The sequence below is a fragment of the Mya arenaria genome, chromosome 7 (assembly GCF_026914265.1).
Source record: "Mya arenaria isolate MELC-2E11 chromosome 7, ASM2691426v1".
NCBI classification, from domain to species: Eukaryota; Metazoa; Mollusca; class Bivalvia; order Myida; family Myidae; genus Mya; species Mya arenaria.
Window position 1 is genome coordinate 39,606,133 of NC_069128.1, and position 27,756 is coordinate 39,633,888.

A 27,756-nucleotide genomic window follows, 5' to 3' on the forward strand; every position below is an offset into this window, starting at 1 on the left:
AGGGGAAATAAATTAGGTTGTTAATACCTTTTACTGGAAAAAAGCATGTGATTAAACGAATATGAAACTCGTCATCATATGATACACACATTTATTCAATTCGTCCTGGACATATGTCCCTTGGCACGCTTACTAACATTATTCTTTCCTGAACTCGTTGAATAAAATTGTGTATTATATGACGACTCGTTAAAGATCCATTATATACCAAAAAGGGTCTAATGTGGTTTCACAATATAATGCAATTGCAATTTAATAAAAACTAGAGCATCTCACATGCGTAACTTTTTTCACCCAGCAGGCAATAAATCAAAAGTAGGATCAATAAACATCACATTGTGCTAGTATGTTCATACATACAATTCTTTACCGAATAACAACTTTTGACGGAACAAATATTTAGGAAAATGTTTTAAATTTTAAGTTCAATGTTGACATTATAAATAAGGATACAAGAAATGAAAAATGTAATGAACATAATAAGTTTATATTTTCTGAAAAGCGGTTTTACTGCTACCTAAAGTATTATTATTAACAGGTTTTTTTCTCACGTTTGTTTTGTAAAATTAAAAAAGAGCGGCCTTGCACTGAAAGGGAAGATTAGATATTATTCGATCCTGGGTTTTGAATACTTTCAATAAACATTCGCATTCAATAAAATTACATGAATACGATCCAAAAACCAATCATAAAGCAATGACGAAAATACAGGGACATACCAATTAGCCTAAAATGTAATCAGGCACAAGAATCAATGTCAAAACCACTTAAAAGCATATTAAAATATATTTGCATTCATTGCGTTGTGGGTAAATCAGTTGGTTGGCACCCAATTTAGCGGAAATGAAACTTTGTCACGCAAATACAACATTTGAATCAAGATGATAACGGAATAAATCAAAATTGAAAATCTTAGTAAAATGATAAGGTTATATTGAATAATTAATCGTAAATCAATCATAAGTAAATCATGAATTATTTTGAAAAATACATTATATAGAAAGTACTTTTAAATTAATAAATGCAATACAGAACAAAATGAGTTAAGACAATTTGTCAACAAATTATATATTGAGACAGGAACATGTTAAAGCATACACCTTATAATAAACTAAACTACCAATGCAGTGTTTGCATAAAACGATTGATTACTTATGCTCGTCAAACCAACAAGCCAGTCTACTATCCAAACAAACAACCATCCAGCTTATCATGTGGTGACACATGAATTTGCTCAAACTAAGTTTCGTTTACATGTAGCAACTTCAATCGAAGAGTCTTCAGTTGTATTTCATTGCTTGAATTGTTTCGGGGAGATGAAAGCACACGGCAATCTTGTGTTTAGCGACAAATATATTTACTTCTTTTTTCGAATGAAACATATTTGCTCTATTTAATATAACAAATGTCGACGGAACAGGCAGTTAACCTCTTGAAAAAAAAATGCTTAGAAATTGTATATGAGATGCATTAAAAGAGATTCTCAAATTACTGCGATTACTATAAACGTTATAAATTGCTTCCGGCATACACTTGTACGTGGGTAATAAAAGGGCAAGCTTATTTCATTTCTTTTCAAACATCACGACACACTAAATTTAACCTTTAAGTCTCAGTTTCTTGAATAGCATTATACAACTTGATCTCAACTTCCTTTTAAAAAGAATAGCAATGCACAAACCAATATATTCATCTTTCTTAATGTCTTTACAAAGTATCTCCTTCTTAAAATGTATTATACTCTATTACATTCTTTAACCAATTGAAGTATAATTATTTTGCAAGCATAACAGGTACATGCATTTCTCTTTTTTTGGCAAAAGTTAGTACTGTTAGTACAAAATAATATGCACTGTAACTTTTTATTGATGACCTATCGTTAAAGTAAATGAATAAGCATAAGCCGCTGAAAGGGGTCTACTAACCCATTTATGTCCTATTATTTCTATTAAATGATAGTATCTTATTTTAAAATTACTGAAAAAGGTATATTTATTATCATTTAAGTCGATCGCTTCAAATTAACTCGGTCAGAATACGACAAGCAAGCAAACAAATCAGTAGGGGAATAACATGCATAATTATCTGCTTATTCATATTTTAAGAAAACATTATTCATCTACTACGCAGAAAGCTATTGATATCTTGACAAAACAAGGGCGTTGAAGTTTTATATCACTTTACTTTAATCGTAACAAGATCAATATTAAGTAAGAAGCATGACACATTCCTTTAAAAATTATTACTCTTTAAATATTGAATAATGTAAACGTCTAATAACCCAAATGATTCATTACCCGTGTCAAATAGAGTCTCACAATATATGAATGCTAATTGATCAAATGCAATCTGAATTTTTTTATAATTGTATTCATCAGCACGCCATAATGGAACATGATCGAATCCTTTTGAAGTGATTAAGATATATTCAAGTCCAAAAATATTTTAAAAATAACGTACAAGTTTAAAGTAAAACTGATATTAGAAAATATATTTTCGATTCAACTATTAAATACGACTAAATCATTATACAGTACAAACAACAAATGTTATTCAAAATTAGTCCACTAGTTAATAAAATATATTTAAATAAATGATGATGATATACATCAACATTTAAACAAGAGGGCTAAGATGGCCCTATATCGCTCACCTTATTGGATAAACGGTCCTTTAGTTATTGATCGGACAACACACTGGACCCTTTCTGACAAATTTCCAGGTTATTTGGACTGAACATATTAATTATATAATGGTAACAAGGTTTTTCCATATTTTGGCTCTGTTACCTAGTTTTTTACCCCAGGAAACCCATATTCGAACTTGAGATTGAAATCAACGAAACAACATTTCCAACAATGTCAATGATATTTGGGCTGAAAATGTTACCACTAGAGTTTTAACAAGGTTTTTCCATATTTGGTCTCCGTGACATAGTTTTTAACCCCAGATGACCCATATTCGAACTTGAGCTTGAAATCATATAAACAACATTTCTAACAATTTCCAGGATATGTGGGATGAAAATGTTACCTCTAGAGTGTAAACAAGACTTTTCCATATTTGGGCTCTGTGACCTAGTTTTTAACCCTAGATGATCCATATTCGAACTTGAGCTTCAAGTCATAAAAACAACATTTTTAACAATTTCCAAGATAGTTGGGCTGAAAATGTTACCTCTAGCATTTTAACAAGGTTTTTCCATATTTGGTCTCTGTGACATAGTTTTTAACCCCAGATGGCCCATATTCGAATTTGAGCTTGAAATCATAGATACAACATTTATAACAATTTCCAGGATATGTTGGATTAACATGTTACCTCTAAGGTGTTAACAAGGTTTTTCCATATTTGGAATCTGTGACCTAGTTTTTGACCCAAGATGATCTATATTCGAACTTGAGCTTGAAATTATCGAAACAACCTATCTGACAGATTAACAGGATATTTGAGCTGAAAATTGTACCTTTAGAGTGTTAACAAGGTTTTTCCATATTCGAGCTTGAGCTAGAAATCATCAACACAAACTTTCTGACATATTTCCAGGATATTTGGGCTGAAAATGTTACCTCAAAATTGTGCAATGTACAGTTGATTGGTCGAAATATTTGAATGCCAAACTGCGATTTGTGCTGTTTAACTGAATTTTTGAAACTCCATGCAAGATCTAAATAACTAATTATATAGGTATAATGATGTCAATTATGTCTTATAATTCGCTATCTTCAACATGCATTCATTCGAATGTTAGGAATCTTGAACAAGTTGACCTTATTCTATGGTCAATATATTGGCAAGAACTGTTTTCTTTCTATGCAGTGTACCTTGGGCCGTCGAAAACTCGTTAAATATCCTGTGCTCGGTTTGGGATATTCCATATTTCACTCCTACCCATGTGTGGTTGTTAAATTCTTACCAACCGGACCGGAAAATACGACCGGAAAGATCAAATTAACTTTAAGTATTTTGAATCTGTAGCTTATGCAATAGCGAATTAAAGTCCTGATGTCATGAATCTCATCTCATCGAGCAAAAATAATACTAATTATTTTTGGCGCCAGCCATATGCTTTTGCTTTCGATTGTCTCTTAACTTATAAACGAAATTAATCCTTTACACAATTGGCTCCTGTGTAGAAAACATCCAATTTTATGTCACAATTTGTCGGATATATCAATTTGCTATTTTATTTATTTGGTGTTATACATTTTCTATGCTAAAGTGAATAACCATTAACAACACATATACAATCATACTTTTATTAGCACTACAAGCATACGTTTACATTGAAAATCAATGTTATAAAGAAACAGCCGGGAAATTTTTAAAAATAAAAACGCACAATTACATCACCAATCATAAAACTAAATGTTTATAAAGCTTATGAAGCACATAAAATATATCTTGGATATGCATCTATATTTATCAATAGAACAGCAAAAAAAAAAACTTGGATAAATATTTGTCCACATAATGTAAAAACATATTATTAGATATCGATATGTCAGCAAAACAATCACGGATAAATCAAGGATTTTATTCAAAATATGTCATCAAACCAATTCAATTAAAATCACTCCTCACTGCATAATGCCTAAGTATTTAACAAACCCAACACCTATACAAAATAACTTTTTCTTAGCCAAAATAAAACAATTGCGATCGGTATTCCGACTTAATATTACAATCAAGCTATTCAAATGATTTGTGTGAGGGTCAATTGGGAGTTCACGGCAGGGATACCGATATTAAGGAGATTTCAAACTTACCCCAGAAATTGTCAATAAATTCTGCAGACCAATCAAAACATTCAAACAGTTTCTCTATCATTATCCATGCGATTCAGTCAATGCGAATCTTTGCGAACTAGTGAATACACTAACGATATTAAAACCAAAGTAATTCTAGCTATAAATTATCTCATTTAACTAAGAAGCTGTCGTTTTCAACTGGATTAATACGTTTCTTGGCAATTTATATCTTCCTGTCAATAATAACTCAGTATTTATACCAAATGCTTAATGTAACATGATCTAAATACAATTATGACTTACAGAACATGTCCCCACCCCTTTGACTACTTTTATTTCAAGAGCTGATTAAACAGTTGACCATTTCATGGTGTATTCTGATGAACTATGCTGCTTTACTGTGCTATTGTGGCAGGATATGTTTCATTGATGCCTTCCTCGATCGAATCAAGGAGTCTTCTCGTCCGCTCCATTCTTTCAGTTGGTGACAAGCTGTCAAGCGGCTTCTCCAGAAAAGCATACATTGGACCGATGTTGCTCTGCGACTGGCTCACATAACCATGACACATTATGCCGAACATCTCCCAGTACTGAAAATCAGTTAGGAATGTTTATGTTTTAGTTTTGACAATGATATCTGACACGACCTGATTCACATACGTTGATGCAACATATCAGGGCATTAGCAAACCAATTAAGCGCTCTTTGACACGAATAACGACGAAAAAAGGAGTATTATAAAAATTGTAAAATTCCTGTATTAATGTCTTATTTACAGAAATTATTATTCAGCATTGATTATTATTTTTACATCATACTTATACATACGGTTACACCGTGAGAAAGTAGGTTTGTAGTATTAATGTGTTAACATAACAAAACAGTTATATACAATCCCGTGTTATACCGAGTGCACCTTCCATTATTTAAAACTATTTATATTAGTGCGATTGTGACGAAAGCTGAAGCATACATTAATCATGATCGAGCTCGTTTCCTAGGTAAATAAACTGAATCGTTGTTCATTTCGAATTTTAGTAAGAAGGTACCCCTGGTGGGGATCAATCCCATTTTGTGTGAGAGGCGGACACTTTTACCAGTAGACCACTTTCAAACTCTAAGCAGTTTGTTGCTCTATGAAAATTAACATACTAAATTGTTGCTGCGGTTTGTTGATTTAACTTTCATTTTCGATTTTCTTATTACAATGCGTAACCCGGTGAGGCATTATGAGAACAATTCAAGCTTTGTTTTTTTTTTCTTTTAAGAAACTCCACGTATTTTCGTATTCCTCATACTTGAGTTGTTTAGGAACTTGGTCAAAATTACTCATAGTTCTTAAATTAAAAAGGTAAAATAACTAATATGAGACCTAACAAACATTTATTCATGAATGTTGTGTATTGCCCTTTTTGCAGCATTAAATGGCAAGAATCTATCAACATAGTGTATTTTACAGGCCAATTTGAACTCGACATCTAAGTTATTTAATCATGTCAAGCTTTTATCAGCTAAAATATGTGCTTTATGATGTCATTTCATAAGTAATAATACAGTATAAATGTTGCATGCAAACATTTGATTGAATATGATTCTTGGCTACATTTGTATTTTATAATAAACTTTATATACATGATATGGTAAAGGTTGTGTAATTTTATGCTATACAAACAAAACTTTCATATTAGAGTATAATGCTTGACAAATAAAAGAAACAATACACACACTCAAACAAGAACAAAATTACACATTCTTGCGATTGTATAAGGATATGGTGGTAAAAAATATGCATACACTCGCTCGTCTTTAACATGTGGATCTTTTGATGGAAATCTCATAAAAATCGCCTTTGGCCGCCGTGATATACCTTAAACATGTCTGTTTTTCGCTCGCTCTCCCCAGTTATATTGTTTATGAAAATCCGTAGAATAGATAATATATTTGGTGTGGCCGAACAGAAATGCTCGTACACAACTTAGTATCGTAGACACCCTCACATATCTCAAAAAATAAACGATTTCTTTTGAAATAAATATCAACTCTGAGTATTATATACGCAAGTAGAATAAGCCATTGCAAAAACATTGACATACACACCGTTTTCGATTCTTCAATAGCTTTTCGAATATCTCTTTGATCGTACTTCATAGTCAAGAGATGCAAGTCGTTTGCATCGTCATTTGCCTGGAGGACCTTCACTACATTTGACAAGCCTTCCCAGAATCCGCTGATTTTACTCAGAATACGTTGGGCCTTTCCCAAGTGTAGAATTGCCTCCTTTAAATTTTCCATGTCACCAATGCCAGCTGAAATGACAGTTAAAGTACATACATTGACCCTTACTTCTGAATTGCTTCACTCGAACAAAAGACATACAATATATTGCATATTGATTTTCATAATTTGTTTGTTTTCTGTATTTCTCCAACCTGATCCTAATCAATTTACGCAAGAAAAAGAGAATACATTTTATTTAAGGAAATTTAATACACAATACATTTTTAATAAGGCCAGCACGCCCTGTGATCAAGTTTATAAATTAACATGTCGTACATCTACAGACAGCGAACATGTGATATTATATTATATCATAAATAATAAATGAATTAAGCTATAAACAAGTATATTTAATTCATGTTATTAACAACTATTTATTTGCATCTATAACAACTTTTTACATCTATAGTTTGATAATCATTCATAAATGATCAAATAATTATACATTATATTCTTTCACTGAATAACATACGCACACTATTTCGATTTTTTCCATGATCATAAGTATAAAACGAATTTAATATGTATACACTTACCGCAATCCAACTCCAAACACAATACATAATTTAGAAATGATAGTTTATGCATTGTGCCCTAAATATTATATCAACATAATATAATAACATATATATGCACTAAATGTGATATATTTTTCTATCTAAAACAAATAGTACTAATGCACTATATACTAAGAATAACATACATGACTAACCCACCATTTGTCCCATTCCCAACCCACTAAATGGCGAAACAACGAAACATAACAAAGGCCTACAAGGTTAAAGCTATGTCAGTCTTAGTGTTATTTTCGGTACTTTAGAACACGATTACATATATACATATATATGAATAAACATATGTTTTTTCTATTTAAATGCATTAAAATATATACAGCTTAATTTAGAGAATTTTCAGAATTAAGCATAGAAACTTCTTTTAGAATGCTTGGTCTCTCCGTATAGTATGTTTATAATTATATCCTATGTCCTATGTTTGTATACAAAATACATTCAAATAGTCAGTGGTACTCATCTTCTTACTTATTGCATGGAAGATTAATTTGTCTCACATTTACTTCTTCCCCATTACTCCACTTGGATATTATGCATCGAAAACATATCTGATTTGCAATTTAAAATCAGTAGACTTCTTTATTAAACGGAATCGAATAGCTTAATAAAGTAAAATAATGTAAAAAAGTTAAATTAAATATAATTTATTACTATAGAACGGTAGGGACTTATATGTATGTCTGTATGCAAATGGTGAATATTATTAAGTATTTGCTAATATCTTGTTTGCATTAGATTGAATGTTTTTCTGGACACTATCGATATGTTTTGTTCCTAATTGTAACGGATTATTCAATCAACAACATGTCATGGTCAAGCGAACTTTTCTTGTCACTGTTATATAAAAAGCTATGTAACGAAATGTACTATTGTAAATTAAGACTACATAGCCAAACATCTAATAAAGTTTTATTCATATTTTAGGTTCTCCTTAAACGAGAAGCTTCCTCCAATGTTGCATCCACAAATTGTGCCAAATTTCCAATGTCAAGTCTTTGCCTCTTGTTGCTGATTTGTATGCACAACAGAAAGGGTATTAAGCAATGTTATAGTTTTTACATCGTTATAAATACTGATCGAGAGCACATAACCCGCTTTAAATCCCCAAGCCATTCGTAATGGCTCGTCCCCAGACAGAAACGCAAAACCCATGCTTCTGTCTGTTTTGATGGAATCAGTCAAAGCTCTCTTAAATGTATGACCATGCGTCTAATCTAAAGTTGTTTGTCAGACTACAACATACGCCATAAGTCAAGAGCAAAACAGAGTATTACGTTGATTATGATTCGATTGTTTTTAAATCAGTCAGTTTTCAGCTTGTCCTCATAAACTTCCAGGTGTCGCATCAGACTATATGTCGCTTTGGCGCAACATGTTTATTTCTTTTCATTTGTTCATCAATTTAAAATCTAAAATTGTTTATGATTATACAAGTAAAATATTTACCTTCAATCTTCATGTTCAGCATTTTAATAGTATGGATTTGTTGCAGTTTTAGTTCTCGTTGTTCTTGCACCTCTCGTTTCCTCTTTTGCAACTCCTGCGACTGCTCCTTCGTCGCGTTTTTAATAGTTTCGTGCGCATCCTTCTTCAGTGCATACTTCAAAAAGATGTTAAATTATAAAATATACAGCTTAATATTTCACTCAAGTTGCTATGTCTAACGAAAAACATTGTATCGAATCGACATTTTGGTGTCGGGTTCATCCATGGCTTCAACCAATATTTGTTCGATCTTATTGATACTCTTTAGTCAATTCAATCGCACATATTTAAACAGAAATCTGAAATCATGTAACTAGCATCAGCATGAAATTGTATTCTAGCAAACCTGTCGTTCCTGTTTAACATGTAGAAAGACGTCATCTGAAAGTGCCACTCCTGCTCTTACAACTTTAAGAGCTTGTTCAACTGTTCCGCCGGCCAACATCCATGGATTGAATGTCTCTAAAAGAAATTCTGCCCCTCTGCTCCTTTCCTTACCTTTCCCCAATGACCCTAAGCTCGCCACTGTAAGAATGTAATGTAAATGTAAGGTTAAGCCGAAATGTGTATTTATTAAATAATAACTCCTATCCATTCAAATCAGTTTAATGTGCAAACTGGCCAGAATGTACATAATTATTCAAACTTTTCAACAATTCGATGGCAATATAAATGTGTTCAGTCTCTCAAAAGTCAAGAAGTTCCTATTCCTGACGTACAACTCCATTCACTTTTTTCATTGACCTCATGACCTTGACACACACACCTTAAGACTTTTGACTGACCACTATATTTGTGGTGGATACTAGTTTTTTCTAACAAAAAACGAACAAAATTTGAGAAATACAAATACTGTATTTGAATAAGCATCTGGACAGTCAACTGAACAACATAATGCACACACATGTAAATACAATCAGAAACATACATATATTTCAAGTTATCAATATCGAATACACTTAGATATTCTACAAATTGAAACGTTTCCACAAACTATGAAAAAATATGTTGTATTTGTTATACATATCCACAATCGTGAAACATTTATATCCATGCAATACAAGGCCCAACAAAAACCGTAAATATTTTAAAGAAAGTTAAGTCTTGTCCGTTTGACTGTCCGAAACTGAATGACCAATTCACTGACCGATACCTCGTTTTCCTCGTGCTAACTTACAACGCCACCTAGCGTTCATTTCATTTAACTAAGGAAATTAATTTACTTCTAATTCGTAAACTCAAACTAAGTAAATTACATTTACATTATTTCAGTCATCTTATATATTAACTGATTGTTGTAATTATATTCTATGCTTTTTGACAATACACCAAACTTGCGCGAAACAATCATCGTTCTTGATGTTGATATAACCAATAGCCGACTTACTGCGCCATGCCCGTTTAGCGTACTAGAACATTACAAACGCAAGTATTGTAAAGCTCTTTTTACTTGAAAAGCCAATTTTATCAAACAGCTAATGCACGAATCTAATTAAAAAACGTCGAATAAGCACATTACCTAAACCGTATTTAACGAATGCCATATGTTAAAAAAATGCGTGTAAACATAACAAATATTAATTGATTATTGATATTTTTCTCTCCCAATGTCAGTGTTTGTTTTATTGGTATTCAATCACTCTCACTGTCAGCGACCAACCTGATTCACTCGTGGACGAGTCTTTTCCAGAGTAGGGGTGAGAACCAGGATATATTGCTGACATTGGTTGTGTGTTCAGCTTATTTATGTTGGGTATTTAATTTATTTACCTCTTATATTTTTGTAAAATTATTTAAACTAAGACGGGAAGTTGAAAATATATTTAAAACACAAATGAAACAACAGGGACAAGCCCTAGTAGTTTTAAAACACTAAACACCCCCCCCCCCCCCGACCTATAAATTGTCTGACCTGGTTCGAAGAGATCAAAAATGATATTAAATTTTCATTACTAAAGATAGTCAAACTACTGTTTAAACGGGTTGATTTCATTAGTTGTTATGTCGTCTGTGTGTTTTCATTACAAACTTGCTAGGTTTGGAATTGACACCTGACGATAAAAACACCGACGATCAATATATTGTTTCCTTACTTTGATTTATTGTGAACCTTGCAGAATAAAATGAAAAAGGAACACCACTTCATTGTTCAGGTAATTCTCTACGTAACCGAACAGAAACAAATCAAGACAGTTTTAACTGTATTAATAACAATTTACTAATATTTACACCCGGATACCGCTGTATACTTGTGATTTTTGTAAGCTTTTGTCGAAATTTAAGGTGATGTTAATTCATGTATATTCTGTATCTTATCGAATTGTCCTCATTTGCTTATATTGAAATGTACAAATCGGTATACTTGTGGTGTAAGTAAACTTCTTTAAAACTTCAGGTGATGTTTTTTTCATGTATGTTTTATATCTTATCGACCTATTCTAAATTGCTAACATTTAAATGGTTCGAAATCTTATCTGTATATAAAGGTGCTATACTTGGCATGCTCAGAATGGTATTGGATTGAAAGATAGTGGATATTTAGTGTAACGTTTGTTCTACCGAGTGTTTATGTACAGATCAAATGATAACAGATTACACGCTTATCACCTACTCATATCATATCGCTAACTTGTTGTCAGACGTTTGGTAAATTGCATACCCTCGTTTATTAATTATGCTCAGATTCAGATTGTTGATGTGCACTAAATGATTTTTAATTATTCAAGCACATCCATGTATAACTTACTTAGCTCAGCTCTGGCTTCTTTTTCAGCGGCCTTCAATCCTGCTTTCAGATCTTCATCGTCTTCTTTACGGAAATCCTCCCCTTTGCTTCCCTCCTTTCTTTCCCCAGTTAACACAGCGGCCTTGACTGTAAGAAGATGATTTTATTATATATTATGAGTTAGATAATAGATTGACTATCACCCAACGCTAGCAAAAAAAAACCAGCGACGTTTACTTGACATGAACTGAACAATTTAAACGTTATCCGATAGTTCTCCTTCCTATCGATACGATAGGTTATACGTTCAATATTATATAAATATATAGGAACTGTGTCGATTTTGATAAGAATATTTTCAAGATAATTTTGTAAGTCCAACAAGCGATTTCTCAATGCATTAATGCGACCAATCCATTTTTGCTCGTTTTATCTTTGTCAACATATGTGTGTATTATTACAGAGAAACTTTAAGCTCCCTGCGTTGTCACTCCCATTGCTTAAATGCGATTAATATGTAATTATTAAGACAACTCTTTATTTATTAAACGTGACCCCTATTACTTATTATAGGTGAAACCAGTATAACACATGAACACAAAAACATTTATTTACATTATTTGACCCGGCCTGAAGAGTTCTAATATGGGATTACACATTCATTACTATGTACACTCAGTAACCTGTTCCATAAGAATAATATATGAAGGGGTTTATTATCTCTGTTTTCATGCCATTTGTTAGGTTTCATTGCCATCTTAGTGGATTTGAAATTAAAACCTGACGATAAGTTCGCTCAGGATGAATGAAATATTGCCTTACTTTGTGTTTTTGTGTGATCCTTTTGTGGATAAAGTGTTAAATTTGTTCTACCAAGTGTTTAAGTGCAGGTCAAATAATACCTCATTGCGAGCTAATCGCCTACACATATTACATCGCTAACTATTTGTAAGATGTTTGGCTAATTGTTTATTTTCGTCGTATCAATTATGCTACGATTTAGATTGTTGATGTGCTATAAATATATTTAATTAATCAAGCATATCTATGTTTAAATTACCTAGATCATCTCTGGCTTCTTTAGTTTCCTTTTCAAGGGCCTTCACTGCTGTGTTCTGTTCCTTCACGTCTTCTTCCAACATTTTAACAATAAAATCTGTTTCTTTTATCCTGCGATTTTCAAGATCAATCAGACATTGTTTTTCTTTTGTAGACTTCATTATGTCATGATTTTCTGTTTCAATATCACCAATGCTCCCATTCACTTTATGGACTACTTCGTTGTATCTGTTTAGCAATTGATATCCAATGTGATAATCGTCAAACAACTAACAGAAAAAGTGTGTGTGGGGGGGGGGGGGGCGATAGAAGATGCTTTTAAGCAATAGCTGATATAACATGCCAACAATGCTTTGACCTTGTAAACCTTCACGCATATTCCAAATAAGTCTTTTAGCTAGAGCAATATATCAATTTAACAGATAAAAGGCTATCAGAAGAACACGTGATAAGGCAATTTATAAAAGTGATACCTGAGCAATGTCTAATATGTTTAAAGTGTTCAATACTATATTCTACTTTTTGAACATTATTTTACCTGTCTTTTGTATTTGTTGTTTCTGTCTGCATATCACTTGCAAAGGCCGCTATCTTCTGCAGTGAAGCCCTGATAATTGCTTCATCCTTAAATATATAAATGTGGGAAAGAAGACAGTCAGCACATATTATAAAAAGGTAAACGTATGTTAATTGAAAGATAGTCGTACAAAAATACAGTTACTGTTAAAAACCGTAAAAGGCGCAGCTGTGACGGCAATTCGGAAACAAACCTTCTTTTCGATTCCTATTAGGATAATAGGAACAATTTTGTTCACCACAACATGACTTGTTGTTTTGAATTTCGTCATGAGACCAACTGTATTTTGAAGCAGCATCCTTGTAGTTGTAGCTGACATGCGGACCTGAGTTATACAAGAAATAAACGCTGCAACCATTAAGGCAAACATTCTTAATCCGTATGTAATACCACTGTCTTGTAATGTCTTAAATAGTATTCTAATTAATATTTGACCTATTGTACTTAGTGCGATCATTCCACGTTGCCGCTACATAAGATATCGCCTAAAGTCATTACGGCCAATTCGAAAAGGGAAATCACTGTAACTTCTTTATTTTATTTGCAGTGTAGTGGAAAATGTGTTCAGAAAAATCTATAGTAAGTCATTATTAATTTATAAGAGTGATACTGACCAACCTTGGGCTTAACCTGATTATAAGTCTTCAACTTTAACTAATTCCAACGACTCGCATAGCTTATAATGTATTATAATTTTCCACATTTAGTTTTGGAAACAATTTAAAAAAATCTTCTTTCCCTGATTATTTGCCCAAACACGTTGCAAAACCTACGTACTGTACACAAATAGTTCAATAATCGAGTGTATTGTGCACTTTCCTACTTACAGTGTACTTGTAATAATTGATACTAAAATAAGATATAAACTATTCGGGACGCGTTTTACAGTAGGCGATATCTAAATGTGACGTCACAAATCACTTGGTTTGATCACCCTGCTACTACTAGGATTATTGATGTTCGACAAAATATCTGTAAGCTTTTGAACATTCAGATCAATATAAAATCAGATTCACCACTTAACAATAACAAACGTAACAATTATCGTAACTTTCATAATTGGCATTGATTAAAGGGACAGTCATGGCTTGTTTGACTGTTTTTGTTCAATATTGCTTTTGCAAAATCAACGTTGTTTTTTATCTGTTTTGCTTTTTTTAATTAGTTTATGAAAGTATGTTCGAGTGTCCATAGAAAACAAAATATTTGATATTGCGGTGATAATATTTACTAACATCTTTTGCGATCTTTGGATGGTTCCATAGTTTCAACATTCCTAATTCCATGAACTTTGCGGCTTCCGTCTGAGTCTGATACAATTCCAAGACCAATCCAGTTTGTGTTGCAATAATGAGCTCATTTTGATTATCAAAACCTTCCTAAAACATGAATATATATGGTTTATGATATAGATAATGTATATATTCATAGGCATACAAGATCGTCAATAATTTATATCATTATGTGACATGTGAGAATTGTGCTGTTCGTTTGAATGAATAAATGACTGATGGTTGAATAAACATACAAACTAACAAACCAAATAATCAATTGATAAGTGACTGGATTGACGGACGGATGAATGAATAAATGCACGAGCGAAAGCATGATTAAATGGATGAATGAGTTAGCGAGCGAGCGATCGAACAAGCGGGCCGGCGGGAAAACAGAAGAACGAAAGGGATGGACGGAACAGATGGGTGGATTGATGGATGGATGGATGGATGGATGGATGGATGAATGAATGCTGGATCGATGGATGGCTGGACGGGCGGGTGGACGGACGATAGAACGAACGACCAAACGAACAAATGAAAGATTGCATGGCAAGTATTGAATATGAAGAAATAAATATGAAGGAATGCATATGTATTAATGGAAGGACGTAAAATGAAGGAAGGGAATGAATGGATACGAAGGATTTCTAGAAGGATTAATGAAAAGGAATGAATGTGAAGGAATGGAAGGACTAAATATAAAGATCAATATTATTGAGAGGAATTAATAGCACAAAATAAATAGAAATGACCTTGGGAAAATTACTCAGTCAGTCATAAATAAATACAAGTGTATGACAATATAAACGATTCGGCAGTGATTATTTAAACATAGCTAACAAAGCAAATAGAAATGTTTAGAGACAAAACAAACGTTCAGACTTCAAATTTTATGTTTGGTATCTGAATGAAAATACATAATTATTTTTAAAAGACAAAAGTTTGGGTTGAAGCTGCTTAAATTTAAATATAAAAATATTTCCGGTCCTTTTCAGTTTTCAGTTCTGGAGATCAATAATTGGTAAGGTTTTTTATTATAACAAGTTTTAAAACAATGATTATCGATAATGAGTTTGTATGTAAATTTATAGTTAATAAATGCATCTTTGCTTATGTTCGATAATGGCTTCAGGAACATCCGATAGTTTTCTTAGTTTTCTTTCGAAAATACTTAGTTTAGTTTATAAAGAAATGCCCGTGAGCATTAACTGTGCCATTGCTTGACATCGCCGTCAAAAACAAAGGTGTTTGAAATTCCAACAAGTGTCTTCCATGGGCGGTCGTGTAAGATTAAGGTTCATTTCAACTCGAGCGTATGGAGTTTTGCGCATAACACCCTGCGCGTGGGGTTTAGGATGAACCTATTTTACACTCGCGAAAATGGAAAATGCCTTTACTTTTACCTCAGTAAAACAAAATTATGTTATTTATAAGCCTTTTGTGCGTGGTGAAAATAATTCATAGGTATGTGATAATTTGTGGTTGTCGTAGATATGCGCGCGATGATATAAATAAGTTACTTCAAATCGTTCTTTAAATACATCTGAGGAGAGAATAGCGGTTTTTTCTAACAGAGCGTGAATAAATGATGCCAATTTTAGCTTGAAATTATTTATTTGATTTAAAAAAAAATCCACATGGTTTTATAGGCAACGGTGTCCAACAAGGGCGGTAATTGTGTGATGACAATAAAAAAGGTCCATACGGTTCCTTCCCAGTGGGTAAGATAAGGATTTCCAGCATAGCCCACTCTTTGCTCGTTGTGGTCTGATGAAAGAGTACGTGGAACATTAAACCGTTTAAAAAGTGTTTAGATATAGGTCAACTTATTAACACCAGACCAATAGGTCAATCGTGCCAAACATATGTTGAAAACGAATATCCATTGCAATCACAGTAAAAAGCGGAGACCTAATGTGCGGATGAATGACTGCCTATCACTAAGGTGGAAACTAATTATGAAGAGGATATTAAGTACTGTTAAATTCCCTTTATGGTTTTAAAAATAAAAGCTTTTATATTTATACGCATAAAGTTAACTGCCTTTGTTGTGTTTTTAATTTTATTTAAATCTAAAATAACTTATGTAATTATTTAACGACACAATAAGCATATCATGAATGAAAATAAGGTAAATACTTGTAAAGCACTAACCTCTCTAAGCCCTATCACCATTTTGTTTTTTCCGTTGAATGAATTTTTCAATCAATTAATTTGGTTTTATACCGTGCTCCTAAGACTTGTTTCCTTACAGATGAGTAAGACATATGCTTAAAAGGAAGTATATCTATACGTTACGAAATCAGTGTCATATACTTGGAACCGGAGGAGTGGAGTAGATAAAAAACGGATGAAAAAATATATTGGTTATGAAACACTCATCCGAAAGAAAAAAACTATGAACCTGTTAAATAAAAACTTCTTGAAAATAAAATATATAAAGAAAATATATATTCGTTAAAGACTATATCTTCTGAGACAAGCTTCATTTAAAAAAATATGGGATACAAATGATATGATAAAAGGTGCATTGATTATCAATGTTTGCACAAGGTTTCAATGATAGTAAAGACGACTTATGATAATTATGTTTTCGTATGTTTATTGACCGTAGCCTAGGAGGCAAATACTTTTCAATGACAAGAACCACACAATGTATGTCCCTAAAATAAATTATTCTTAATAATACAATGATACCTACAGGGATAATCAAAGTGTTCCTTCGTCTGCAGATAGAGTTTGGATCATTATTTGTAGAAGTACTTTCGGTTTACCTATTAATTTTAATAGTGATATGTTTCATTCTTGTTTCCTCAAGTTTATGTATTCTTGACTACGACTATTCATTTACGTTTCTACTTATAACATCTGGAATTATCTCCTTATGGCCCATCCACATACCAAATTCCGTCAATATCATGTGTATACTAGTTATACCAACATCTTCGCAAATGTTGTATTTTCACTGCATTCGTTTTTCATAGCAACCACGTTTTGTCTGTAAACCTCAAATGACCCTCTATTCATGGACCAGTTTTTACTGACCAAGCATTAAACTCGGTATGTAACAGGGGAGGTCTAAAACTATTTTTGTTCCCATACAATGCACACTAGACCCTATTTGAAATTACCATTTTACTAACATGAACTTAATTCTAAACTTTGATTCGTTTTTTTTTCTAAAGATATGGTGTTGTTGTATTGGTAATTGTCATTTTTGCTTCTCATACATTTGTCATTAATTTTGGAAAAAAAAATGTTTTTTTTATTTGTACTTCTGATTCCGTACACCAGTCTAATTTGATCAAATCAATAACACGGTGAAAATACCCGGTATTATGATTTAAACGACAAAAGATAAGGTATTTAAGTTTGGTTAAAATCGCGTGATTCTTTAAAGCTATTAAAACCCCCATATCCACAGAAAGGGGAATATATGAAAATCTTTATCATGAGTTTCGGACGTGTTCACCACAAGTTAAGACGCAATACACTGCGTGGGTAAAATTTGTATTCTGTGAAGTAATCGAATGTTCAAGTTCAGGGAAGCACACTAGTATAGAGCAAATGGGTTAGAGGATAACGTTTCTGACTAGGTAGGACTCCCCTTTTTATCTTAATTGCATTTATCATAAACAGGCAATAAAATACCTTTACCATATTGAGTGTTAATTATTAAAATAAATTAATATGCTTTTTTGACTTTATCTTTATACACGAAAAGTATTTTATATTACATATCAGACATTTCAAGGAGGTATTGTCAAGAGTGAAAATTGTATAAAATTTTCAGATGCTTTGGGATTTAAAAGATAATTAATTAGATTCTAGAAGATATGTATACCAATGAATAGACCCACTCAGGCAAGCTCTGTCAGATATTTGTCAGTTTGTGAATGCACCGCACTTTGGATGATTTAGCTTTGTCGATATGACTTAAATGTCATGCCTGTTATCTTATTTTTAAGAAAGTTATTTAAAGGTTGATAAAGAAGTTGACAGCTTTTGTTTTGTTGCATTGATGATAATAACTATAAGGTGTGAGATGTAGTGTTCGTAAACTGGTTCAGCTCCGGCGTTATTTTTAATCGTTCCAATGTTGTTGTAAGGACCGATAGTTAAATGTTGAATTATGTTATGTTGTTTGGTTGTATGTTCGGTGTTGATCATTGTGTCATAATACTATTGAACGGTATAATCTAGGCTGCCAGTTTTGTCCATGTTCTTTGGCCATGGTCTGATAACATATTTATAGCTTTAACTCAATGATTAATGATGAGTATCTAATTATAAATATCATTCGTCTACAGGTGGTTGAAAGGCGGGATAGTTGGCTGGATAAACTATTTCTTGTTTGGATGGTTGATTGGTTGTTTGGTTGGATGGATGGGCGAATGATATGTAAGATAGTTGATTGGTTTGATGGTTAGCTAGATGGATGATATGTTGGTCGAATAATAGCGATCAATCGTTTCAATAAAAAAGTTAATGGCTAGATGTTCAATTAATTGATATTTTTTCCTTAACTCAATATCTTCTTTATGACATCTTTTTATGTATTTTCTATCTCATGTCTGTTTCATAATGGTATATCTATTACTTATGATTGATTCATTATTTAATACAACCCCATCATTTCTTTCATAAATTTATTTCCTGATCGTCTTTATTCATATGTTGTATTTGCGTGACAAATTTTTATTCTCGTTAAGTTGGGCACCAACCAACTGATTTACACACAAAGCAATGAATTACGATATATTTTAATAATATGCTTTTAAGAGGGTTCGCCTTCATGCGTCATTTGTTTGATAGTTTTGACATTGATTTTTGTATTTGACTACATTAAGGCTAATTGGTATGTCGCTGTAATTAACATTGCTTTATAATTGTTTATTGGATCGTATTTATATTATGCCTATTGAACATTCAATTAAATTATTTAAAATCCAAGATCAAATGATATCTACGTTTTTTTTAAATTATTTGACCAATTGGTACAAATTTGCCCCCTTAATAAGGAAAACAACAACAGATTAAACAGAATATATTTTAAAAAATATGTGAAGTAAATTAAAATATTGAATAAAGCTTTGACACAATGTTTCAAAACCATCTCCGTTGACAAAATGTTTTAGTAAAGGAATTGACTTCCATCAAAAGTAAAACAATATTGGATATGCAACTTGTTTTTATTTCGGTTATGAGTGATTTCCCCTGTGCGGCCATGTTTACATTTTAGATCAATATTATAAGTGAAGTAATTATTAATACTGAAATCTGAATCTATAAGTTGTTTTGTTAGATTTAGAACTGTGAGAAAGGGATAAGAGAATCTTTCCTGAAAAAAAACCCGCAATGTACGCAAATTGTGTCTGTGTAACAGCCATGCTTTACAAATTAATTTGTTTAAAAAAACTCCATCCGATTGTCATTCATAATTGCAGCATTTGTCTTACCATTAAAAGTAGGGTCTCATTTCAAGCTTGTAAACATCAATGTAAAGTTTTCAGTGCATTTGAATAAAACTCCAGTTGTATGATGTCAGCTGTCCATAGCATATTTTTGGCCGGTTTTGACCGCGCCAAATAAATAATTAGGACCGCTGACGTCATAATTTATCGACCGATGACGTGATAGAGTGCAGCTTGCGATTTTCAAAACGGCGTAAAACCGTCGCGAGTGAACATCTTTCTCTGTTCAATATAACCCATCAAAAGCGATTAAAATACTGAATGGTAATAATAAACATTTGGCATACTTTAAGAAATATTACACACTACTTTTGGTCATATGGCATTATATGTACCGGCCAGTCTGCCCACGAAGGTGAATGGACCTCGGCTAACGCCTCGGATATACCCCTCATTGGTGTGTAAATTCTTTAAATATTAGCTTAAGTGCTGTATGTGGTTTATATAATATTGCTGGACACGTTATAGTTCAAGTTTACTTCATGACTCAGTTACATGGTGTGAAAGAAAAACTTTTGTTATATATGGTAATGCAACTTGGAATTCTTTTAATCCATTTTAGATAACAAGCAGTTTTGCTTCAGTTGACAATTTATCTCATATATACACAAACATCTACAATAAAACTGTATACCATATGTATTATTCATTAAACATTTTAAATAAATGAATAAATAATAATAATTGCACAAGATAATATAAATATAAAATATAAATACTGCTTTTTATTAAGACAAATCTAAACAATGATTTCTGAAACTTTCATTGTTTTTAAACTATTTCAGAGGGACTCTTTTGTCTTGCTTTCCACCAAACGGTTGTTTTTTTACACCTGGTAGAAAAAAAACCCATGCAAGATTAGATTTATGTTAAAATTGTCAAGGCTTTTAAAGGCCCAGTATATTTTGTTATGTAAACCTATCAAAGTGTATGTATATTCAAATGACTTCTCCTTACCTTCTTGACATTTGTTAACCCCTAGTTAGATAAAACAAATACATTTATCACAATAAAAAATGCAACACAACTAAAAGTATATAATAAATTTAGCAAGAAATAGGTCAAAACCAAATTTCATATCATAAATTATTTTTAAGTCCAGGATGATTAGTACTGTAGTGTATTTTTTTAATTTTATTTGCTCAAATAAACATGACTTGTACATCATACATATAAATATAAAGTATACACAAGTCGTGTACCAAATTGATTCATAAAAAATGGTTGAGTTTTGTTTTTGTTTTTGGGTGTTAGTAAAGAAGAGGAGTAAGGAATGTTATTAGGTAACAGAAAGCAATGTGAATGAAGTTTTAATTCTTGAGTTAATGTAAACTTGCATTGTTGTACATTATGTAAAAAAAGGAAGAAATAATTACCGTTTGCAGTTTGATCACGCATTGAGCTTGTAAAGTGCTAGAATCAATCTATCATGAAACCTATGCAATGTATTTTTGGCCATAGTCATTATCTTTTCTGTTTGCAGTCTCTTTGAAAAGGATGAAACAAAAACCTCAAAGATAAGCGTACGTCCTTCACAATTTGATTTGAAGATAAAGAATTGTACAAGAAGAATTGCAAAGTTAATTGCATATTCATAATTCTCGTTTAATGAATTATTATTGCAAAAAGTAACATCGCTGTAATTTATTGTCGATATATTAACCTCAAATATGCTTGTAAGAAAGCGTGTTATTTTGTTCTAAAATATTTGGGTGGTATGGCATTCTCTACACATATGTTTGTTCGAATACATTGTGAAAAAAACAACACAAAGACTACAAGAACTAATATTGTATCGATGATGTTTATTATTATCAAGCTGTATTCTAAGTAGGCGTTTGTACTGAAATGCAAAGTTTGAATGATTGGGTATAAATATTTTTCCACTTAAGATCATTTATGCTTAATCAGCCTCCCATTTTTCTTCCTTTCCGTTTTGCTCCGGAATTTGGTTAAAAATAAGTTTCTGTTATGTAATCTTGCATAGTTAAGTATTTTCAGTTGTCTTATTTTGAAAACATGTAGGTACAATGTAACTTATTGCTTCTAATTTTAATTTCCAATTTTGAGAAATACACTTCAAAAGCGTGAAATATTTCGTTTAGACATTTTGGTTAATATCTTATAGTCTGTGAAAGTCCTCAAAATTGTAAAATTGTTTTTTTTTAAACTTATACAGATGTTCAATGTATTGTACACCTTTACTGTACCAATTCATATAGAACAGTGTGTAATCGTATTGCTGTCTAATGTAACTATTGTTCAAAATACATTTTTTAGCTAGTATAAAGTTTACGTCTTTGCTAAACGCTACACTTGTCAATGATTTATTTACACCACCAAGGAATTTCGATTTAATTTCAAGTCAATCAGTTTTATTTGGGGTTAGATTACATTTGAAAATAAAGTCTTTTCCAAATCTAACCATCAAATTTGCATATATTTTTACCTATTTTGAGTCTTTTTGATACAGCAGTCGTTTAACCTCACTTGATGTTATTGCACATTCAAATTTTAGTATGTTTAGCATTTTTAAACATCCTTTTTAAAAACTCTGTACAATTTGATTTCTCGAAACTTTATCAGGTCTACTGTCCCATAAATATTTGAACATTTTTTGTTTAATGTTATTTGAAAAAGTATGTAACAGTGACTCCAGTACTGTTAATTGGTACAATAACTTTGGAATTGCAAATGTTTTCAAAACTGTTATTTTTTCTAAAGCGAAAGATTCCATTTTTTTAATTATTCTAAACAGACTACGATTTCTAGCATTTTTCTTTAAAATTCAATTCATTTATGACTTTTGAACTGTTACTGATATAATACCTGTGCCTGCGCTTGATTTATTTTCAAATCTTGATTTGTTATCTTTCTGTGATCCTAGCCCTAATATTGAGCACTTTGAATTGTTTAGAGTTAATCCTGATATATTTCCATAATTATCTAAAGTTTTAATAAGAGTGTCAAATGATTTTCTTGATCCATCTAACATGAAACTAGCATCGTCCGCAAAAAGTGTTTGTTTTAGGTCATTATTGTTTACAGTTATACCTTTAACATTCTCATTTTTATTGATTTCAATCGACAATTGTTCGACGCAACAAATAGATAAATACGGGGAAAGAGGAGAGCCTTGTCTGACTCCTTTACGTATATTGAAGAACTCAAATAAAAAACCGTCATAAGTAACACAACCTTTGGCCTCTGAATAAAATTAGTTGAACCAATTTTATTGTATCCGTACCAAAATTGAACTATTTAAGGCATTTTATTAGGAAATTTTAATCGTGTCTATCAAATGTTTTATTAAAATCAGAAAAAAAAAAACGATTAAACCTTCTTTATCATTTCTGTAGCATTCATATTCAATAAGATCTTCCGGTTTCCGGACAATTCGGCACCAAACGAATTCGGCATACATACCTTTTCGGCACTAAGTTAATTCGGCACCACCAATTCGGCACCATCCGACTGGAAACCAAGATATTTCGGCACCGTTTTATTTTAATTTTTGCTCATGTATTTAAGCATTAAGGGTTAAAATGTTTTTCAAGAATAATAATTATTCCCCGAAATATTTATAGAGCAACTTTTTTTTTACTTTTTTTCAATTCTTATTTTTGTATTCATTTTCATTGATATACCGTACCGTTTTCTAAATTTAGAGTACTGGTACAAATATTTTAAAAGCATTTAAATCCGTTTTTTTTTGTTATACTGAATTCAAAAGGAATGTTCGAGATAACAAACAATATACGTGACATAATAAAAATGTTAACATTACAACTTTATGATGAAACGTTCGTTGTTAAAAAAACATAAAACAAAACAAACATATGAAAGTATTTTGCAAAAATGATAATAAGATGCTATGGTATAATACAAAATTTAATATGATTTTTATAAAAATGAACTCGTTAAAGTCGATTTTAAACGTAAATTCATTTACACGAAAAGGAATATAATTATTATTAAACTTAAATCATTTTATTGACAAATTGCTTTCTTATTCCATATGCATAGAATACTTAAATCGAATATCTTCATGAACTACTAAAAACATAATGAAAATAAACAGACGACTTTAAATTTATTACAGAGTTATTTGTTGTGTGATGAGATTATTATTATTCTATGAAAACACATGTCATAGTGTGTCGGCATGTGTCTCGTTAATTAACCCTATCCGTTCAACCCCTGGTGTGAAAATTAATAATAATCTTTAACATACCATTGTTTATTGATAACCATATGTTTTAATTGAGTACAGGGGGGTCGCGTGGCAATTTTCTGAATTATATTACTGTGCGTATATATTCAGTCAGACTGATTTTCATTTATAGTTGTAGAATTTATCTATTTAACTGTTAACGTTCCGATTGATAATCTGTATTGGATTTAACAATGATCGACGATTTGTGCATAAAGTGTCGCCGTCTTTTGAGGCTTGGGCAAAAGGAATGGACTTGTATATCATGTGGAAAAAAACACAACATGAACAGTGCCTTGAAGGTAAAATCTTCCTTTTTATATGTTAAATGAAACTCTTTTTTTAATTATTATATTGTTGCAAAAATGGGTATTTTGTTAGTATAATAAGTGATTGTTTTAGTTTACGTACTTGTTATTCATGTGTTTTCTTTTCTGCATACACACATGTTATACTTAATATAGACTACATAAAAATAATTATGTTTTATCTGTTTTAAACTACAGATGGAGCTGAGACATGTTCGTTTGTGTGCGGGCCATGCCAAGAAAATATTCCGGAAAGAGAATCATGTAAATTGCCGACGATAATGCATAGAGAGCGCGTTCCGTCGTCTTCGGAAAAAGGCAATAACCCCAAAATTTGAGAATCTCTGTGAATACATAGACGACCAGTGGATGGCCAACTCTTGCTGGACTGTGCGCGAGTAGTCTTGCTATCGTCAGTCTGTCATGACAAACAATGACTGCGAAGGTAAGCAAAAATCTAAATCCCAACTTGTTAAATAAAGCATTATATTCTAGTAGCATTATCGTTCAGCTGCACCGACTTAACATTATGTGCAACTATAATGAACAATTGTAGTGCCATAACATAACATTAAAGTTAAAGATAAAACAAACTACCGATGGCGTGCAATAAATTTTGCTTAAAAATAGTTTTATACCAATATATACAATTTAAGGATGGCACAGTAAAGCGGGTCGCAGTAATTTGCAGTTTTACGTTCTTGTGCCATTGCTGCAGCGTGAGGCCGAGACTGTTGGACGACAGCTTCAGCCTTTCTTTAGTCAATACGGGCAATGTATCGACCCATTTGAAAATGCACAGCGGAGTATCACTCTTTATGTACTAACAAAAATCAAAGTACATTATAATTGTCACAAGACAAAAGTTATATATTAATATATAATTTGTTTTAAAATAAGAAAATATGCATTCATTTCGAATACTACAAAATAAAGCAATTAAGTATACCTCCTAGATTTTAAACAGCCAAATGTTCGCTGACATCTGTTCTAATTCTCTAAAAATCGAAATGGAGAAAATAGGCTTAACATTGTTTCATGTTTTTACCCATTCATTTCAGATCCATTTGGTGTTACGTTTTAGCTTCACGAAGAAACTTACGCCTCGATGGAAGATCAGCTCAAGATCCAATCTTTGCAAACTTTCATGTCTATTCAATTATTAACTAAAAATTGTATTTGCAAATGATATTTTTAGAATTGCATTTAAATTTTGAATTAAATTTTTGACAATGAACGTGTCTTGTAATCATTACTTACCCACAGCGCACGCGTTTTACTAACTTAAATTATAGTTCAAAAAATAAGAAGCAAACTATCCCCCAATAAACAAATGTATGCGTATGCTTTTAAAATAAGAACCGCTGAAATGAATTTAGACGTAAAGAAAGATATAAAAAACACAACAAAATACACTGCATAACAACCCCCCCCCCAGATGTTCATAATCTTGGGCCATCTGTTATTACTGAAAAAAACAACCGATACATGATACTCATATTGGATGATCGAATGTTTTTTGAAAGGTAGATTAATTGAAATAAACGAACCATAAAACGAATGAGAACAGTTGAGTTAAAGATAATTTGAATTATGTGCCGAATTGACTATGCTATATGGTGCCGAGTTGACGGGGTGCCGAATGTGATGGTGCCAAATTGACTATGCCGAATTCGTTTGGTGCCGAATTGTCCAGTTACCGATCTTCCTGCCTATGATCTTCATTTGAAAGACAGTTATTCTCATTTTGCATAAAGCAGGTATTTTCTGGATATTCTATATTCTCGTCCTTCCTATGATAAAGAGATTCATAACATGATTTTGTATGTGCTAGAACTTGATTGTTATCTAATACAATATTGCCATTAATGTTTAGCTGGTTGATTTTTATTTGTTTTGGTAGTTTGTTTTCCAAATTTGCAAAATATTTAGTAGGTTTTTTTCAAACCCTTCGATCCATTCAGCTTTAGACCTAATTAGTATCCCTTTTAATTTTTTCTTCGTAAAGTTTATTTAATTTTTCTTTTGTCGGATTCAATATCTCGTATATTTTGTAATAATTTGTTTTCTTCTTTTAAATCGTTCTTTTTTTAAAGACTTAATATTTTATAGAAACCGCCCTGATTATTCCTTAAATAACCTTCTAAAGTATATTACGGTTCGAATATATCGATTTCGGTAATAAAGTCTGCTTGAATGAGGCCCAAAAACTAACCGTCTTACGGAAAGTACGTAAATCACCAAAGTAGCTCAAACCAGGCTGACATCATGCACTATTTCCAACGAAAATATAAAAAATGAAATGAAATATATCACAAAATTAACATAACAGTTATTTCAGTTTGCGTTTTTATCTGTATTTAAACTGAAAACGTAATGCGATCTACGCCGCAATATTTGAAGCCAAACGATATTGTTTCGGTATAATGCAGTCTCTCTCTAGGCATTTACCCTCATAATTTTTACCTTAACACCAGGGCTGTCCTGATATACCGGTTTATCTCGAAAAAATACAGTTAAACGTGGTACGACATTAACATACCAGTATATTGCGGTATTTTCACTAAAAGAACATGATTGCAAGAAATTGGAGAAATTTTAAGGACATACGTAATTGATGACCAGCGACCAGTGTTATTGGCCTGGGTTTAAGAACATGATAATAACCTTAAAACCATGTTTCTCAATTTCGGACAGAATAATGTTTTCTCTAACAGAGTGGAATTCATTTTGTTTGAAGTTCCCAGATTTTATTAACTTTAATGAACATTTGAAATATACTTATCCAAGCAGATGTTTACATTGAAGGTTAAATTGGCGTTAGTTATGCTTTTCTTAAAAATAAAGCATTTATAATATCTATTTACTCTAGAGCTTAATTTGTGGTTCTTGTGAAGTTTAAACATTTAAACTAGCAGCTTGTTCACATTTTCTATGAAATAATATAACCCTTGTCTGATGTCAAAAAACGTGGACGAGTCCCGTTGAACACTGTACAGTCGAAACTCGTTATGTCAAACCCTGTTTTCTCGATATTC

The 27,756-nt window shown here is 31.9% G+C and overlaps 2 protein-coding genes across 6 annotated transcripts in view; one reads left to right on the forward strand and one right to left on the reverse strand.

The window, feature by feature from the left end:
- LOC128240743 (uncharacterized) overlaps window positions 1-27,756 on the reverse strand; it is a 122,971-nt gene that overhangs the window by 78,038 nt on the left and 17,177 nt on the right. For 3 of the 5 annotated variants that reach the window (XM_052957561.1, XM_052957560.1, XM_052957563.1), the window contains 9 exons: window positions 14,682-14,825; window positions 13,640-13,771; window positions 13,408-13,493; window positions 12,871-13,097; window positions 11,832-11,957; window positions 9,432-9,610; window positions 9,047-9,200; window positions 6,849-7,057; window positions 4,246-5,341 (listed from right to left, as the gene is read on the reverse strand). The exons of 1 other annotated variant lie outside the window; for it this stretch is intronic. In XM_052957561.1, the coding sequence (XP_052813521.1) occupies window positions 5,147-5,341; window positions 6,849-7,057; window positions 9,047-9,200; window positions 9,432-9,610; window positions 11,832-11,957; window positions 12,871-13,097; window positions 13,408-13,493; window positions 13,640-13,771; window positions 14,682-14,825 (1,452 nt within the window). In that variant the 3' untranslated portion in view covers window positions 4,246-5,146. Of the gene's footprint in view, window positions 1-4,245; window positions 5,342-6,848; window positions 7,058-9,046; window positions 9,201-9,431; window positions 9,611-11,831; window positions 11,958-12,870; window positions 13,098-13,407; window positions 13,494-13,639; window positions 13,772-14,681; window positions 14,826-27,756 lie in introns of those variants that run through there. One more of the 5 variants, XM_052957562.1, reaches the window with a different exon arrangement.
- The window catches only part of LOC128240748 (uncharacterized), a 128,033-nt gene continuing 118,391 nt past the window's right edge, over window positions 18,115-27,756 (forward strand). Inside the window, exon 1 of the mRNA XM_052957568.1 lies at window positions 18,115-18,319. The gene's annotated coding sequence lies outside the window, so the exon portion shown is untranslated. The remainder of the gene's footprint in view (window positions 18,320-27,756) is intronic.